This window comes from Saccopteryx bilineata, chromosome 3 (assembly GCF_036850765.1).
Source record: "Saccopteryx bilineata isolate mSacBil1 chromosome 3, mSacBil1_pri_phased_curated, whole genome shotgun sequence".
Classification (NCBI taxonomy): domain Eukaryota; kingdom Metazoa; phylum Chordata; class Mammalia; order Chiroptera; family Emballonuridae; genus Saccopteryx; species Saccopteryx bilineata.
In genome coordinates this window covers 306,585,178-306,603,955 of record NC_089492.1, presented here as the reverse complement: position 1 = coordinate 306,603,955, position 18,778 = coordinate 306,585,178, and the positions used below count along the sequence as shown (strand labels likewise).

The window sequence follows — 18,778 nt, the reverse complement described above, 5'->3', positions numbered from 1 at the left end:
TGGGATTCTATGGCAATGTCATATAATTGGCTTTAGTCTTGCTGGAAGTAAAGGCTTGTTGGCGTTTGCAGGGTCCAACGATGAGAGAGTTTGCTTTCCTGGATTCTCTCTCCTAGTCCCCCCTTTCTGAATTAGCAGTCTGGTGATCCAGCTATAAGGCTGCAACTGCTTCTGCCTGGGGAGTAAGAGGCTCAAAGAGCTGGGAAATCCCCACTCTATCCCCACTCAGTGCAAGGCTTTGGGAAAGGCTCTGAGAGTCAGGGCCTCCAGTGTAATCAGGCGGGGGTGGGAGTCAATTGTTGTCAAGGTGACTGTTCAGCGCCTATCATTTAGTTGGACCTCTCAACCCAGGCTTTCCACACTTTGTAGCCTGTTTTTGCAGGGAAGAAGAGGCACTAGTCTCTGCTTACGACTAGTGTAGCATAGACCTTATTATCTGCCAAGTCCTTCTTGTTAGCGTTTATCCCTGAATATGGAGGCTCTATCAATCAGAAGTTGCCCCCACCCCTTTAGTGAGAGGCACTAAAAAATATCACGCCTCTTGTCTTGGATCGCTGAACTGAGAGAGATCTTATCAAATAGAACCGAGGGTGCGCAGATTTTATGGGTTAAGCTAATTTCAGTGATTGGGTCGCAGCTGTGCTTCCGAAGGTATTTTAGGCTGCCTGCGCGCGCCCCTCCCCCAACGCTTGATTGTTAGCTTGAATGGCTGGGTGAGGTGCCCCGCCCACAGAGAGAATCTCCCAAGCCTCTCCCGCTCGCCCCGCCGCTGGCGGCTGGACCGCACCAGGCGCAGGATAATGGAGCCCCCTGGGTGTGCGGGCCAGCAGGGCGCCCTGGGTGCGTGGAATGCCCAAGGCACGCACGCGAATGGGGCGACCCCCACTCGCAGTGTGCGGGCCGCTGGGAACGTCAGCGGTGCTCAACCGGACCGGGCGCGTGCGCGCGGCCGCTCGCGGTTCCCAAGTATATGGGCTGACTCACCACAGGCGCACTCCCTCGCGGCTTGAATGAGCGTCGCTGCGGTAGCTTCCTCCACACCCTCGTCTCTCAGATTCAAGTGATAACAGTCCTTTTGCTTTCAGTTTGTGTGGAACTCCGGAATGCTCCGAGGATAAATTTTTCTGTTTCTAGTTGATAAATTTGTTGTGATTTAGGGGAGAGCTGTCGGACGCGCTTCTCACGGCGCCATTTCCGTAATGTCACTCCTGAATAGTTTTCTTGGTCCTCTGTGTACTCAGTCTCCACTCCTGCCCGCAGCCATGCACTGCCATTGATCACCTTCCTGATGCTATTAATTTGCAGTTTCTCGACATTTCACATAATAGGATCACAAAACGTAGTCTTTGTGGCTACTTTTTTACATTTAGCATATTTTTGAGATTTGTCTGTATTATGATTGTCACTAAGCTCCCCTTTTTATAAGTGATTTATTTAGGCAAAATTGACATATAGTAAGCTACACATATGTAAATTGTATGGATTGCTAAGTTTGACATATATACTCATGAGACTATCCCCACAATAATGAGAGTCAATAGACCTTATCACATCTAGAAGTTTCTTAGTGTCCTTTTTAAATCCATTCTACTCATAATTTATTTTATTTTTTATTTTCCATTGAATTCATCGGGGTAACAAAGGTTAATAAAACCATATAGGTTTCAAGTGTACAACTAAATAAAACATCATTTGCACACTGCATTGTACACTCAGTGCCCAAAGGAAAGTCTCTTTCTGTCCCTGTTGATTTCCCCTTTGCCCTTTTTTACCTCTCCTAGCATCACCATACTGTTGTCTGTGTTTGTTATATGTATATATGTGTGTGTGTGTATATATATATTGCACATATGTTACATAAATATTTATACTTTTTGTTTTTGCTTAATCCCTTCACCTTTTTCCACCTAGCCCCTAAGCCCCCCTCCACTGTGACATCTGTCAATCTGTTCTATGTATCTATGCTTTTGTTACTGTTTTGTTTATTAGATTATTTTATCAGATTCCACATGAGTGAAATCATATGGTAGTTGTCTTTCTCTGACTAGCTTATTTCACTTAGCATAATACTCTCTGTTGGAATCCAGGCTTTATTGAAAGGAAGAAAGGAACCCTGCCGGGCACTTCTCTTGGGGAGAAGAGCGCCCGGTTACAGACTAGGGGCGAGTTACATAGTGTTTGGGAGAGCCTGAGGGGATACCGAGGCAAAAGTCCTGGTATGTCCGGAATGCTCCTTCTTGGGGGGCTTCGAGCATGTGCGTATTGAATCAAAAGTCCTGGTGTGTCCGGAGCCCTCCTTGAGGCGGCTTGTCAGCTTTTTGGAATTCCTTTGTCTCAGGGGCGATAGTCCAGTAAGGGTGAGGTCTGACAGATAAGCGGAACATCAAGAGGGCAGTTTGGAATACACATATCTATCACTCTCCGGGTCCATCTATGCTGTCACAAAGGTAAGATTTCCTTCTTTTTTGTGGCCACTCGTAGTATTCCATTGTGTAAATGTACCACAACTGTTTTATCCACTCATCTACTGATGGCACTTGGGCTGCTCCAGATCTTGGCCATTGTAGATAATGCTGCAATGAGCATAGGGTTACATGTATTCTTTCTTCTTCTTTTTTTTCAGTAAGAGGTAGGAAGATAGTGAGACAGAGTTCCACATGCGCCCCAACTGGGACCCAGCAGTCCTGGTTGTTGAGGACTGAAAGCCACAGGGTCTTTGCAGTTTAGATTTTTGGGGGACAGAGGTGTGGGAAACTGGCAGTAAGCTGACAGTCTGCCCAACCCCCCACCTCACTTGCCTGATTAAGTTGCAAAAGGCTAAGCTCTTCCCCACAACCTCTGACTGATGGTTGAAGTTGGTAAAGGCAATTTACATGCCCTTCCCCACACCTCCATGTTAGCTGTGATGCTGGATTGTTTATACTCATCCTGCCCCCCATGTCCACTGAAATACTGGAGGCAAGTTTCTTTTATCCTTTGTTTTGTGAAGTTAAGATGTTATGTGGCTCTGGTCGTGGCAGAGCGACGCCCCGGAGGGGCAGAGCATCGCCCCCTGGTGGGCGAGCCGGGTGGATCCCGGTCGGGCGCATGCGGGAGTCTGTCTGACTGTCTCTCCCCGTTTCCAGCTTCAGAAAAAAATACAAAAAAAAAAAAAGATGTTATGTATGGTAGGGGTTTTCTGCACTTGGTAAAAATTCTTGAGTTGCCTTGGAAATGTGATCAGAGATCTGTGATTTGCTAATGGCCCACTTTGCCCTATAAATAAAGAAGGAAGTAGGTGTGGAGCATGGTCTGTTCTTACCCTCGGCATTGCATAGCCCTTCGGAGCCCATCCTTTTACTCTAAGCCTATTTTCTTCATTCCACGCCGTTCCCACTCAGGACCTGGAATTACTAGCCGTGCTGGTTCGCAGTACCTGGTACTTTGTTTTAGTTTCTCATGAGGCTGTAAGCCAGAGTGGAGTCTGATCCGAAAACTCAAGTGGGGAATGAAGCTCTTCTAAATTCATGTACATGGTGGCCATCTTTATACTAGTCTGACCTCCAGGAAGGGGAAGAATCTGGGGGCTGAGTCCAGACACATGGTTAGCAGAATTTGTTTCCAGAAGGGCTGATCAAATATGATACTCAGTGTCTACCTGTCTGCTTATGCAGACCACTCATAGTTTCTTGCCGTGAGAGCCTCTCCAACATGCTACCTTGATTCATCAAAGTCATCAAAGAATAGATTCTCATAGCAAGATGAATGTAGATACAGCCTAACTGTAAAAGTAGCATCTTGTCATTTTTGCTGTATTCTTTTTTAAGAGACAATTTACTAGGCCGGCTTAAACTCAAGGGAAAAGTACTACACAGGAGTATGAATTAACTACTGTGTAATAAGGAATTTGCCCTTTGTATGTGATTCCTGGGAAATAACCTCTAAATCCTTGGAATTACCTGTATGATAGGATTTATTCCTTCTGGGCTACTGGAACCATATTTTATAGTTTATGCTAATAAGGTGACTCAAGCAGGAGGTTGTTCATGCCAGAAACCAACCATGTGGTTAGAGGGTTGTAGCTTTGAGCCATTTGATATCAGTCTGATGCCCAGGAAAGGGAAGAACCTGAAGGAAGGTTCAGTCCAGCCACATGGTCAGTGAGTCAATCGTGCATATATACCAAAGCCTCAGTAAAAGCTCTGGATGCTGAAGTGTAGGTGAGCTTCCTTGGTTGGCAATACTCTTGACATCTGTCACGCATGGTGGCTGGAAAGAGACAATGCTGTCTGGCACTTCAAGAAGAGAGTCATGTGTTTCAATACCAAATGGCCTTCCTGTCTGGCCTGCTTGGCCCAAAAATCAGGAAGATATATTTGGAAGATAATATTCCACTCTTTCTGAGTTCTATTGTTTCTGTTTTAGGTAATCTGTCTTTTGTCTGGGTGCTTTTAGAGTTTCCCTTTGCCTTTGTTGCATTAGAGTTTCAGTCAGATGTGTCAGTTGTAGATGTCCTGCTTGGAATTTGGTGGGATTTCTGAATCTGAGGTTTGGAGTGTGTAATCAGTACTCAAAATTTTCACCTTTTAGATCTTTGCTTCTCCATTACTATATTCTCTTTTAACTACAAGGTACATTAGATCTTTTAACATTATATTCATATTTATTAACATCTTCCTTATATTCATGTCCTCTCTCTGCTCCATTTTCTTTAATTTCTTCAGTGTATTGACTATACCATTGATCTATCCATTAATATATGTATATGTGTATGTTTGTTTATTGTAAGTTTTTCCCCCAAAATTTTCCTAATCAACATTAATGGTCTTTTTGCTTTAGAACACATCTTTCATAATTTCTGTTATTTTATTATATTTATTAAAAACTGGCCCTGGCCGGTTGGCTCAGTGGTAGAGCATCGGCCTAGCGTGCGGAGGACCCGGGTTCGATTCCCAGCCAGGGCACACAGGAGAAGCGCCCATTTGCTTCTCCACCCCTCCGCCGCGCTTTCCTCTCTGTCTCTCTCTTCCCCTCCCGCAGCCAAGGCTCCATTGGAGCAAAGATGGCCCGGGTGCTGGGGATGGCTCTGTGGCCTCTGCCTCAGGCGCTAGAGTGGCTCTGGTCGCAACATGGCGACGCCCAGGATGGGCAGAGCATCGCCCCCTGGTGAGCGTGCCGGGTGGATCCCGGTCGGGCGCATGCGGGAGTCTGTCTGACTGTTTCTCCCTGTTTCCAGCTTCAGAAAAATGAAAAAATAAAAAAATAATAAAATATAAAAACTGTAAGAATGAGACGGCACTGGAACACCAGGTGTGCAGGCTGTATTAGAGGAGAAAGACCTGCCGGGGCACTCCTCCAGGAGAAGTGCACCCAAACAGATTCTGAGGCAAATTTTTTATAGGGTTAAGGGAGAGCTTTGAGCAAGTGTGTGTTGCGTCAGCAGTTCTGGTGTGCTCCCTTCTGTAGTTTTACGATATGGGCTTCTTGGAACACTTCTCCTTGGGGTGGCTGACCAGCTTCCTAGAACTTTTCTGTTTCAGGGGCAATCGTCCAGTAAGGGTGGGGTCAGATAGACAAGTAGAACAGCAAAAGGGCAGCTTGGAAGTTTTGGTAAATTCATGTATCTATCATTTCTCAACTCTGTGATATGATAAAAGAAAAAGAAGTGAGGGGAAGAAACAAAAAAAAGAAAAATAAGGGGGTATGAGGTCCAGGAAGGAGGTTTGTCTCGGCCAGCTATCTTCTGGAGCTACTTCCTGCTGTTATCCCTATTGGGGCCTCCTTCGTGGACCTCTCCCTGGGGCAGTTGGAGTAGGGGTTGCAAAAGCATTTGATTGTAGACAGTCCTGGAGATTACTCTCATCCGGGCCTGTAGGAATTTGATAAAGAAGGGGGCAAGTATTTGGAGATCAGGAATGCAGAGATAAAGAGGGTTGTATAGCAGGGGTGAAAGTTCTTCCATGGTAAAGGTAGAGATATTTTTTTCTGGCAGCCCTGGAGAGAGCAGTTAGCTTGAGCTAAAAGAAATGTTTCATGTCCATTTGTAGGCTCTTCTTCAGCCAAGAAGATCCGCAGTCTTGTCCCCTTACTATGTGAAGGATAAAAAGATTGAGAAGCATTGGCCCTGGCCGGTTGGCTCAGTGGTAGAGCATCGGCCTGGCATGCGGAAGTCTCGAGTTCGATTCCCAGCCAGGGCACACAGGAGAAGTGCCCATCTGCTTCTCCACCCCTCCCCCTTTCCTTCCTCTCTGTCTCTCTCTTCCCCTCCTCGAGGCTCCATTGGAGCAAAGATGGCCCGGGTGCTGAGGATGGCTCTGTGGCCTCTGCCTCAGGCGCTAGAGTGGCTCTGGTCGCAACAGAGCGATGCCCCGGATGGGCAGAACATCACCCCCTGGTGGGCATGCTGGGTGGATCCCGGTCGGGCGCATGCGGGAGTCTGTCTGACTGCCTCCCCGTTTCCAGCTTCAGAAAAATACAAAACAACAACAACAAAAAGATTGAGAAGCATTAAGAGGTGAATGCTATTCATTCTCCTAGTTCTTCAGGGATACGGGAGAGCTTTAGGGTTAGGGGACCTGTAAGGGTTGAAAGATAGGATTTAGGAGGTTTGCTGATATAGGGTTTCAGATTTTTCTGTTTTGCAGGTTTCAGGTTAGGTAGATTTTTCTAATTTTCTGATTGGCGAAGGTCTGTATGTGGTTCTGTAAGAAACTAGTGAACAAATATAAAGGGATTTTAAAGTTAGAAAAATAAATAGGAGAATGAGTGGACTAATGAAAGGCAATAGTGAAGACACCCAGTTTGTGTGAAACCACTGATTCCATGTTTATGAATTTGCTGGGATTCAGAGAGAGAGAGAGAGAGAGGGTAGGAATAAGACAGGGAAGTGGCCAGTCCTCCTGTCCCTAGACCTACTTTTGTAGAGATTCCTAAAGCAACAAGAAGAGAGGTTACCTGTACAGCTCATTTGGTTCTTAGATTGACAGGTAGTGTATTAGGAACTGAAAGAGGCTCATGGGGTGGGATTAGGTTGATATTGGGGTGAGATAGATTAGGGTACAGGTTTCTGTTCAGTTAGTAGGGAGATACATATACTTGTGGTCCCACATGAATAGAAAGCACCTGATTGGTTAAGGCAGGTTGAGAGGTGAATAGAGAATGGAAGGACAAGGGGTTGGTTTCGTTTCTCTGTTTCTGAGCTCCAGATGGTCAGGATGGAGGAAAGAGTCATCCCAATAAGTGGGGAGAGTAGAGGATTGTTAGCTAGGGTGACTGATTAAACATTCTTTGAAAACCAGTTTTCTGACTGTGCTAATTCTTTTATCTTGGTACAAATCTCCTACAACCTGCACAAACCTTCTACAACTTACTTAAACCTTCAGTTTTCATGCACTTTCTTATCCAGAAATAACTGGCCTTCATAACAACTTGCTTTTCCTTTTTCTTTCAAAAGTATTTCCATACCTTATACCTTCTATTATCAAAACCATACAATTCCTTTCTAGGCAGAACTCTTGATTTAAAAATCCTTAACCTTTAGTGACAATTAGGTTGACTTTCTTTTTATCCTAGTTTGCCTTTTCCCAAAGCCTGATTAAAAGACTCCTTAATTTTATCAAATATTCACCATACATAGACCAACCAGCTTCAGGTTTGTGGTTGGAGTAAGGCATGCCTTTTTTCTATTTTAGCAGCAATGGAAGTTGTCAGGATCACGGTGTGTGGACCTGTCCATGTGAAAGTCAGTCCTTGGGTGATGTAATGCTAGAAGTGCCTCTTGGACAGTCTCTGAATAGTTTGCTGAGTAACCTATAAATCCTGCAAGTACTTAGGGAAAGGATGGTTACATTTCTACACTTTGCAGTTAAAGTCCTACTGACCACTGCTTCTAGCTGGAATTAGCAGCAGGTCCCAGCCTATAATAGGCATGGGGCATTGAGATAAGAGGAACAAAGGAGATACTATACATTAAATAAAGTAACAAAATCAGACTGTCAATACCCACAGTAGAGATCTTCGAGGGATAAATAAAACAAATATTTAAGTGAGGCATAGTAGATGGCCCTTGTGTTTACAAGAAATGAGATCAGTTTATCTGCTACTTGGAAGAAATACCTTAGGCTCGTGAACAATGTCCTCGGGCCTTCAGTGGCAATTCCCAGCACGCTGGGCAAGGTCAGGTCACAGGTAGCTGGAGTAGGGCTAGAAGAGACATAAACCTCTCTCCATGGAGCAAGGGGGCAGCTTACCTTCTCATGTCCCTCTTTCCACAGCAGAGGTGTGTCAACCGGTGGGGCCGGGAAGCTAGCAGGCTTCATTCAGTTCAATGACCTCTTTTTCCACTCTTGAAGTAGGGCCCTGATGGAATTCTATGAAGCCCGTTAGGGCGCTGGAGCCAAAAGCTGGTATTTCCTGACTTCTTTTGGGCCTTATTTGCCTTTTCTGTTACTTCCTTTGCCATTATAGATCTTAAAAGCCATGCTCAGAAGATCTCACTGAGGGACTTGACTAAGAGAGCAAAATTGGGAATTCAGTGTTTAAAAAAGCCCATTAGACTGAAGAAAGAAAAGATTTGATTTGCAGTGGTAGGTGGTTGGAGACTGTGGAGGGTCTGAATTAGATCTAGGGTGAGAATTCAGGTGCTGGGGGTTAAGGCGATGCCCAGAAAGACTATGGACTAAGAGTGAAATTGAGCCTTAGCAGAGAAGACGCGATATTCCTTCATAGTGAGGAAGTTAAGAAGGGTGGCCTTGAGGCAGGCAGGGGCTGCAGAGTAGTAGGCTATTTACATATTGTAAGAAAGAACCAGTTTTGAGATTGCATGCTGCTAAATCCTGAGGTAGTGACTGCCCAAACAGGTGTGGGCTGTTTCTGATCCCCTGGGGTAAGACAGTCCACGTAAGTTGCTGGGCTGCATTAGTGCCCGGGTAAAGGCTAACAGAAAGTAAGAGTCAGGGTGTAGAGCAGGGGTCTCAAACTCGCAGCCCGCCGAACAATTTTGTGCGGCCCGCAGACTAATCCACGAAGTTCAAAATATTTTGGATAAAATTAAGTAAGCCTAGGGGCCTACTTGTATTTTTCATTTCTCTAGCATCCTAGCTAGATATTAGCTTAGTTAACAGCAGTTGTGATGCGAACTACAGTTTCTGGTTGTTTTGTGACACTGAGTAAACTGCATGTACGATTGTGCTTGTTGTACTGATTTTTTTTTTGTTTTCAACTGCAGTGAGAAAAGTGTTGCGTAACAGTTGCCTTTTGTAGACCTAGTGCAGCCCGCCGAACAGCTGTGATCTTGCTCTGCGGCCCACATGCTGAGTTGAGTTTGAGACCCCTGGTGTAGAGGAATGGTAAAGAAAGCATTCTTGAGGTCTAGGACTGTGAGTGGTGTTTGAGAAAATGTGTGACAGTAACTTGTAGAGATTAGGGACCACTGGGTGGAGGGGAATTACTGCCTCATTGATTAGGTGTAAGTCTTGTACAAGGCGATAAGCCCCTGAAGGTTTTTGAACAGGAAGGGTGGGGATATTGCAGGGAGAGTCCGTGGGGATGAGTAAGCCTGGTTTAAGAGGTGGGTAATTATTGGTTTAAGGCCTTAGAAACAGACACGGTTACACATTAAACAAAGACCTTACATAAAAGTTATGAATTAAGGAATTTAAATGAGCGCGCTTTACTTGTTCCAATTCAAATTATACCAGAGATACTTTCTAACAAACAGAGACAAGATAGATTACTTACAAAGCTTAATAGACAATTCTGTTTTTTAAAGTTTTTCGAGATGGCAAGGAGTTGCCAGCAAAGAGGGGAGGAAGAGAGAAAGCAGATGGATGAACAGTGTGAGCAGCTGGATGGAAAAGAAGGAGGGTCAGAATCTGCAGAAGGAGGAGGAGGAGGTTAAAGTATTGGTGTGGCGCCACGTGGTCAGGAGTGAAAAAAGATTTAGAGCTCTGAGGAGAGGGGAGAGGGCGAGAAGGAAAGAGGCACAGTCACAGTTTGTAAGGAAGGAGGAGGGGGTCGGAGAGGAGACAGACAGAACTGCAGTTTGTAAGGAGGGAAGAAAGGTCAGAGATTAGACAGGCACCACAGCCAGAGACACAGCTTCTAAGGAGGGGGGAGGGGATGAAGAACACAGTGAAGGGAGAGGCCCCCGGCCAGCAGGGGGGAAGAAAGAGAGACTGGTGAATGAGAAAACAGGATTTAGTGAAGGGAGGGGCCTTTCTGGAGGGAAGAGACTCCAGCACAAAAAGACTTGGTGAGGGACTAGAGAGGGGTCCTGAGAGAGGGGTGCCCCGGGGATCAAGCAGGAGAAGGAGAGAGTTGGGAGTTCACGGAAAAGGAAAGATTAGGAGCAGAGGTTTTAGGTGAGGTTTCTTTGGCCAAAAACGGCCTGCGTGTAGAACAGAAGGTACAGAAATTAAGGACAGGAGAGAAGGGAGAAGAAAGCCTGCACGTAAGGAATTTCTGATGCCCTCCCTGTCCGGTGGCAGAAATTGTCAAGATCTCTTAGGATATTGTAATCGAATGTCCCATTTTCAGGCCAGTGGGAGTCATTTTCTAGTCTGTACTGAGGCCATGCCATGTTACAGAAGAAGATTAATTTCTTCGGTTTGAGGTCTGAGAGACCGAGTTTGGTGAGGTTTTTTATGAGACATCCTAGAAGGGTCTGATCGGAAGGCTTAGACTCTGAAGAGCCCATAGTGGAGACAGGTGAGCAAGAGGGGGCGTCCCCGCCTTTTGTCGCTGTCCCAAGAGAAGAGAATCTCTGTGTGGGGGAGTCGTCCCTGATAGAGGTCGTCACCACCTGTCAGGGAGCTCCGAGGACAAGAAGTCCAAGAGAGTGAAGAGGTTTGGCTAGGCACCTAGTCTTCCGTGCAGTCCACTGAGACTGAAAGTCAAACTCCTCAAAATGTGAGGCATGTCAGAGAAAACCGTCCGACCAGAAGGGTGTTTTTAGAGAGAAATTTAGAGGCCAACCGGGGAAAGGGAAGGGAGAAACTCCTTACCTTTCTGGTCCAGCAGGGGTTCAGGACAGGGTTAGACTGCCGGCCAATCAACCTACAATTACACGTCCAAACAGAATTAGGGAGTAAGCCCGGGATGAGCTGCCGCTGCCCATTGCTTCCCTGGTTGTAAGTTTGGACGGCAAAGAGGGATCGTCCAGGCAGTTAGTACCCTGTCCCGGGTTTCGGCACCAGATGTAAGAATGAGACGGCACTGGAACACCAGGTGTGCAGGCTTTATTAGAGGAGAAAGACCTGCCGGGGCACTCCTCCAGGAGAAGTGCACCCAAACAGATTCTGAGGCAAATTTTTTATAGGGTTAAGGGAGAGCTTTGAGCAAGTGTGTGTTGCGTCAGCAGTTCTGGTATGCTCCCGTCTGTAGTTTTACGATATGGGCTTCTTGGAACGCTTCTCCTCAGGGTGGCTGACCAGCTTCCTAAAACTTTTCTGTTTCAGGGGCGATAGTCCAGTAAGGGTGGGGTCAGATAGCCAAGCAGAACAGCAAAAGGGCAGTTTGGAGGTTTTGGTAAATTCATGTATCTATCAAAAACGTGTCTTGTAAATTCTAGATAGGGCATTTCATGGTAATGTAGGAATATTTCATTTATCCTGACGTTATTTGTATATTTTTAGCATTTTGAAATAGGTGCTAGACTATTTAGATAGAAAGATAGGATTTTGCTTCTACTAAAATGTATTTGAGAAAAGTCTGCTGATGAAGGCTAGGTGATAAAAATTAGAACAACTTCCCTCATGCATCTTCCATATTAATAAAAGGAGTTCATGTCATATTAAACAGGACTGTGTTGTTACAGGAATTGCTGACATTTCAGGATGTGGCCGTGGAGTTCAATTGGGAGGAGTGGCAGCTCCTGGACCCCGATCAGAAGGACCTGTATTGTGATGTGATGTTGGAGAACTATAACAATCTGGTTTCGCTGGGTAAGGATAGCTCCCTGTGTCACTTAAAGGTGCCCAGTCACTCACTAACCCTTGCTCTGTCATTTGATGAAAGCTTAGCAGTCACTGTGGTCATCTGAAGATTCAGGTTTTTAGTTCCACCCTCTTGCCCCAAACAAAAGGGTATATAATCTTCTGTATCCTGAAAGAAAACTTTTACTTTGCATATGAGAAACTGTTTTGTCTCTAAAATGTAATATTTTCCCATCTTCACATACTATACCCCAAGTCACTGTAGATCTTCTATCATTTCTCATGACCAGGGTATCATGGTGCCAAAACTGATACATTTTCCAAATTGCAACATGGAGAAGAAATATGGATAATAGAGGATGAAATCTATACCAGAAGCTGTGCAGGTGAGCGAGAAATAGCAAAGGAGTGGCCATGGCAGTCATATTCTAGGCATTCAGAGAAGGGGTCACAGCTTCACAGCTGTGCGGGTGTCTGAGGATAACTATAGAGCGCCTCCACATCTGGCTCTCTAAAGATGAGATGTCTTTTTCTTTGTGGGTGTTTTGCTTTAACTATACTCTTAGTCTTTTCTTGGATTTCATTCTTTTTCACCTTACATCTTTATGGCATGGTACAATCAACAATAAAGAGTCAGTCCCAGCACCTCATCTTTAAAAGCACTTTTCTCCGAGACATTTTCATGAAGGAATTTGTTATTCTGTTTTTTCCTAGGAATCAGGAAAGCTGACAGTCATCTGCAAGAGCACTCTCAAAACCAAAGACTTCTGAATAGCTTGCAACAATGCAGTGAAAGGAATGCCCTTAGAAATATTATTTATATAAGCAAAACAAATACGGCCCTAATGCAAAATCATATACTGGACTTAGGTAGCAAAGCTTTGAAGTCGAGTTTAAGCTTAACTAACCAGAAGGGAAGATATGAAGTAAAGAACCCCTTTGAGTTTAATGGAGATGAGAATTCCTTTTCACATGATAATCATGAAGAATGGTACACTGGTATTGAAATCCCTGAAACCAGAAAACACATCAGCACTGAATTCCAAGTCTTTAAGCATCAGATGACTTACAAAATAGAGAAACCCCAAGCATGCATTGGAGGTGAGAAGGCCTGCATCAGGACATCTCAGCTCATTTACTACAAGGGCATTCATACAGGAAAGAAGATCCATGGGTGTGATCCGTGGGGGAAATCCTCCAGAAATGTCATGCTCACTAAACATCAGAATATTCAAACACAAGACACACTCTGTGTAATCAATGTGGATAGAAAGGACTTTCCTGTGAAGAGTGGTCACACCAGACATCAGGAAACCCATTCAGGAGAGAAGTCTTATATATGCAATGACTGTGGGAAAGGCTTCACCCTGAAGCGTTATTTGATAGCACATCAGCGAACTCACAGTGGAGAGAAACCTTATGTGTGCAGTGAATGTGGGAAAAGCTTCACAGCAAAGAGCAATCTCATTGTGCATCAGCGAACTCACACAGGGGAGAAACCCTATATATGCAGTGAATGTGGGAAAGGCTTCACCATGAAGCGCTATCTTGTTGTACATCAGCGAACGCACACTGGAGAGAAACCGTATATATGTGATGAATGTGGAAAAGGCTTCACTGTGAAGAGTAATCTCGTTGTTCATCAGCGATCTCATACAGGGGAAAAATCTTACATATGCAATGAGTGTGGAAAAGGCTTTACCGTGAAGCGCAAGCTCACTATACACGAGCGAACTCATACAGGAGAGAAATCTTACATGTGTGATGAGTGTGGAAAAGGCTTCACCACAAAGCGCACTCTCATGATACATCAGCGAACTCACACAGGAGAAAAACCCTATGAATGCAATGAATGTGGCAAGGCCTTCAGCCAAAAGATATGCCTCATACAACATGAGAGATGTCATACAGGAAAGACACCCTTCGTATGTAGTGAGTGTGGAAAACAATATTCTCACAAATACGGCCTTATTACCCATCAGAGAAATCACACAGGAGAAAAACCCTATGAGTGCAAGGCATGTGGGAAAGCCTTCACCACAAAGTCAGTCCTCACTGTCCATCAAAGAACTCATACAGGAGAGAGACCCTACGGATGCAGCATTTGTGAGAAAGCCTTCTCCCAATTGTCAAACCTTGTTAAACATAAAAAAATGCACATGAGAGAAATGGGTAGATTCATTCAAGTTGGGAATTTCTCTGAGAGTCACAGCTCATTACTTATGAGTGAAGTCATGCAGAACAGAACTCATATTAATGCAAGTTTTGCGGAAATGCCTTCTGTGACAACCAAGACCTCAATAAACATCAGTGTTTCTAGCAGATAGGAAGACAGATATGGCATTGCCTGTTGTGGTTAAGGAAATGCCCTGAGGAGGTTAAGGAAATTGCCCAGGAGACAAACCTGTTTAATACCATGACTGTGATAGTGCCTCTAGTGGGCCTAACCTCCCATTGTGTGTCAGTGAAAACGTGTTGGAAAAACCGATACCTCCAATATGAGCATGCCTCTCCAGCTTCATAATATGTCTCAGCAAAACGTTCTACCTTCAGTATATGTCTGAACCATATACACTGAGACAAACTGAACGCAGAGACTAGAAAGCCTTCAGTGGGAAGACAGAGTTTATTATCAGGGATCGTCATAGATCATCAGTGAGTTCAGTGTTCATAGAAAGATGAAAAAACAAAGAAGCAAAGAAACAAAGGGGAAAAAAAACAAAGGAAAGCCTTTACCCAGAAAGAAGTCCTCAAGGGGAGTCAGAGTTCACACCCGAGAAAACCTTGTAAGAGGACAATATGTATTTGACAGGATTTCATGGATACTTTCTGTCCCATTGTTAGGAAATCATATAAAAGTTAAAACTTTGTGAAAATGCCAAATTTAGAGCACCTTTAGTCAAATATCAGACAACTCACAAAGGAAAGAGGTTCTGTGAAAAAATGGTGTGTGAATGCTTTTTGATATGTCTAACTTCATTGGACATCTTATAACTCACCTGATATGCATTTTCAGGTGATAACTGGAACTTCCTTTCTAGTTGCCTTATGAGTAATTACATAGTTTTAAAAAGGGGACTGCTTTCCTTATTCCTGATTAATTTTTTATTGTTATATGCAATACAGGTATGTTCTATGACCACCCATATTATATATTTAGCTCTCACCTTTCTTTGGCTCTAAATTTAATTATAAATCTATCATACAGAAATAATTTGAAAGGAAACTAAATATTTTAAATTTATTAATTATGGAGAGCAAGAAACCAATCTGTTGTCCACTTATTTATGTATTCATTGTGATTCTTGTATGTGCCCTGACCTTGGGATTGAACCCACAACCTTGCTATTCAGGGATGACTGAGCTTCCTAGCCAGGAAACTAAATATTTTAAATTTATATAATACATATTTGTACTTGCCTAACCAAGTTCATAATTATGACCAAATAGTTTACAAAACCACCTTCAAAGTTATTTTCATAAAATGTTTAATTTGAAATTATTTTAGTTTACAAGAAATTGTAACATAGTCCAGAGACACCTAAAAGTCATTTTTACAACTGGATTTTATATATTTTGTATAAATAAGTTGTATTTATTTATACAGATTTATATTTTTTTAATAGGAACCTTATAAATTTTTCATGGTTTTATCACTTTGTCAATTACTCTTAAGAATTATTTGAGTTGAAAGTTTTATTTTTATTAAATAATATATTCAATATATACTAGATTTATCAGTTTATTCACTCTTGAAAGAGATTTGTCTTTTGTCTTGGTTTCAACTGTAATAAATAATGATGCTATGAAATCTGCCTACAAGGTTTTATATGGTTGTAAATTTTCATTCCTCTACAATAACTATAGAGGTGATAATTGTTGGGACGTAGCTTTATAAAAAATTATCAATCTCTTGCCTGACTGGTGGTGGCACATTGGATAGAGCATTGACCTGGGATGCTGAGGTCCCAGGTTTAAAACCCTGAGGTCACCAGCTTGAGCAGGCAATCATCATGATCCCAAGGTCCCTGGCTTGACCCCCCCCCAAAGCACCTAGGGGAAGCAATCAATGAACAACTATGAGTTGATGCTTCTCATCTCTCTCCCCTCCTGTCACTCTCACTTTCTCAAAAGAAAAAAATTACTTTATCAATGTCACCCCATTAAAATTAATGAAAAAAAATATTACCAAACTCTCTTCCAGAATGACTGTAATATTTGATCTTCTCCTCAGCATTGTGTGAAGTCTGGTTGTTCCACATCCTCTCCAGCACTTGGTATTGTCATTGTATTTTACATTAACCATTTTCGGTGTGTCCTAGTAGTTGATTGCAAGCTTAACTTTCATTTTCCTAATGGATAATTATGATCAACACTTTATTATTATTTTTAGACTTTTCTTTATCTTATAAGTGTAAGGTTGTACCTTTTGATCACCTTCACACATTTGCATCGCTCCTCACCGACCAGCTTCTGGCAATTACCAATCTGTTCTCTGTATCTAACAGAGTTTGGTTTGTTTTCAGTTCTACATATGGGTGAGATCACACACTTGGTCTTTCTCTGACTTATCTCACTTAGCATAATGCCCTCAAGGCCCGTTCATGAGTTGCAAATATATGTATTTTGTATATAATATAATAATATATTCTTTATCCAATCATTCATCAGTGAACACTTGGGTTGTTTCCATGTCTTGTCTATTATAAATAATGCTGTAATGAACAGGGTGGTGCAGATCAGATACCTTTTTGAGACCATGATTTCCTTCCCTGTAGATAAATACCCAAGTGGAATTGTGGAGTTGTATGATAGGTCTGTTTTTTTTACTATGTTGTGTTATCTTACTCTTTTCCATAGTGGCTGCACCAGTTTACAATCTCATTCTCTTTATGTCTGCATACTGTTAATGGAGAGACATCCCATGATTTAACAAACATACATTCATGTCTGTATTAAGTTATCTTTTATCTGCATCACAAACCTACACCTAAAACTTAATGTCTAAAGGCAACAAATACATATTTACTAATTCTCCTTTTGTGGGTAGGTGGATGGATTACTTGGTGTGTACTGTCTCAGCTATAGCTGCATGGTATAGATTGGTTTTTCCACATATCTGAGCCTCCACTAGAATGGATGGCCCTCATTCTGCAAGAGGCTAGCCTGGTTTCTATTACATTGTGTCAGAAGAGCTCCAAGAGACCAACACAACATGTGTAGGTGAGAAAGTGCATCTTTCCTGTGTTGCACTTGCTATTGTCCTGTTGGACAAATTGATCAGTCACTGTGAGGGAATGTTATCCAAGGGTGTGAATACAAAGAGATGCAAGAATAGTTTATGTATTAATCACACAATTATTTCCTTACATTTACTAAAATTGATGCCATAAGTATCCTAATTCCTGTTCTCAAAAAGATAATTTCTAGCCTGACCTGTGGTGGCTCAGTGAATAAAGCATCTACCTGGAACGCTGAGGTCGCAGGTTCAAAACCCTGGGCTTGCCTGGTCAAGGCACATATGGGAGTTGATGCTTCCTACTCCTCCCCCATCCATATCTCTCTCTCTCACTTCTCTAAAAGGAATAAATAAAATCTTTAAAAAAAATAATTTCTACTGAATCAATTCTTAAAATTGATTGGTGGCTGAAAGGGAAAGAAGTTTCAATTGGGTAATTTCAGATTGTATTTCCAAAACATTTTACTACTTTTTAAAAAGATTTTCTTTATTGATTTTAGAGAAAGGCTGGGGTGGGGTGGGAACTATCAACTTGTGGCTGCTTCTCATGTGCCTTCACTGTGAAAGCGGGGGCAGGGGGTGTGGTTTCCAGCCAGCAACCTCAGCATTCCAGGTCCATGCCTTATCCACTGCACCACCACAGGTCAGGCCGAATTTTTTTTTTTTTTTTTTACCGTGTGAGTAGAGGAGATAGGAGACAGACTCCCGCATACGCCCCTATCCTCAGCAGGCAGGGCCAATACTCGAACCAATCCAGTCACGGTGCAAGAGGAAGAAAGAGAAGAGGGAGGGGAAAAGAAGCAGATGGTCTCTTATCTGTGCCCTGACCGGGGATCGAAGCCCAGAATTCTACACCCTGGGCGGCGCTTTATACACTGAGCCCACCGGCCAGCCCTGAACATACTGAATTTAATGTTTTTCAAGTATACCCCACATTAATGCATACCTTTTATGCATACTACTATTGGACCCATGATTTTATTACAGCCACTTAATATTAATTACATATAGCTATATAAACACTTTATAACATGGAAATATGTTTGAGAAATTAAAATGAAATTAGATTTATATCTGTTTCTTATCCAATTTTATTGAGATAAAATTGACATAGATCTTTCTTTTTTTTTTTTTTTGTATTTTTCTGAAGTTGGAAATGGGGAGGCAGTCAGACTGACTCCCGCATACGCCCGACCAGGATCCACCTGGCATGCCCACCAGGGGGCAATGCTCCGCCCATCTGGACCGTTGCTCTGTTGCATCCAGAGCCACTCTAGCGCCTGAGGCAGAGGCCACAGAGCCATCCTCAGCGCAGGGGCTAACTTTGCTCCAATGGAGCCCTGGCTGTGGGAGGAGAAGAGAGAGACAGAGAGGAAGGAGAGGGGGAGGGGTAGAGAAGCAGATGGGCGCTTCTGTGTGCCCTGGCAGGGAATCGAACCCAGGATTCCTGCACGCCAGGCCGACGCTCTACCACTGAGCCAACCAGGCAGGGCCTAGATCTATTTTTAATAAACTATTTGGGGAAGTTTTATATTTACACAAAAGTCAGCAGATACTTCTCAAGAGTTTATCCCTTCTTTCTACTGCTCATGTGCACATTATATATGATCATGGTCCATTTGTCAAG

General features: G+C 43.3%; 1 protein-coding gene across 1 annotated transcript in view; it reads left to right on the top strand.

Moving 5' to 3' along the window:
- Window positions 1-15,695, top strand: part of ZNF614 (zinc finger protein 614) — a 28,301-nt gene extending 12,606 nt beyond the window's left edge. The window contains exons 2-4 of the mRNA XM_066271312.1: window positions 11,795-11,921; window positions 12,203-12,298; window positions 12,627-15,695. Coding sequence (XP_066127409.1) covers window positions 11,795-11,921; window positions 12,203-12,298; window positions 12,627-14,239 — 1,836 coding nt within the window. The 3' untranslated portion in view covers window positions 14,240-15,695. The remainder of the gene's footprint in view (window positions 1-11,794; window positions 11,922-12,202; window positions 12,299-12,626) is intronic.
- Window positions 15,696-18,778: the final 3,083 nt, after the last annotated feature.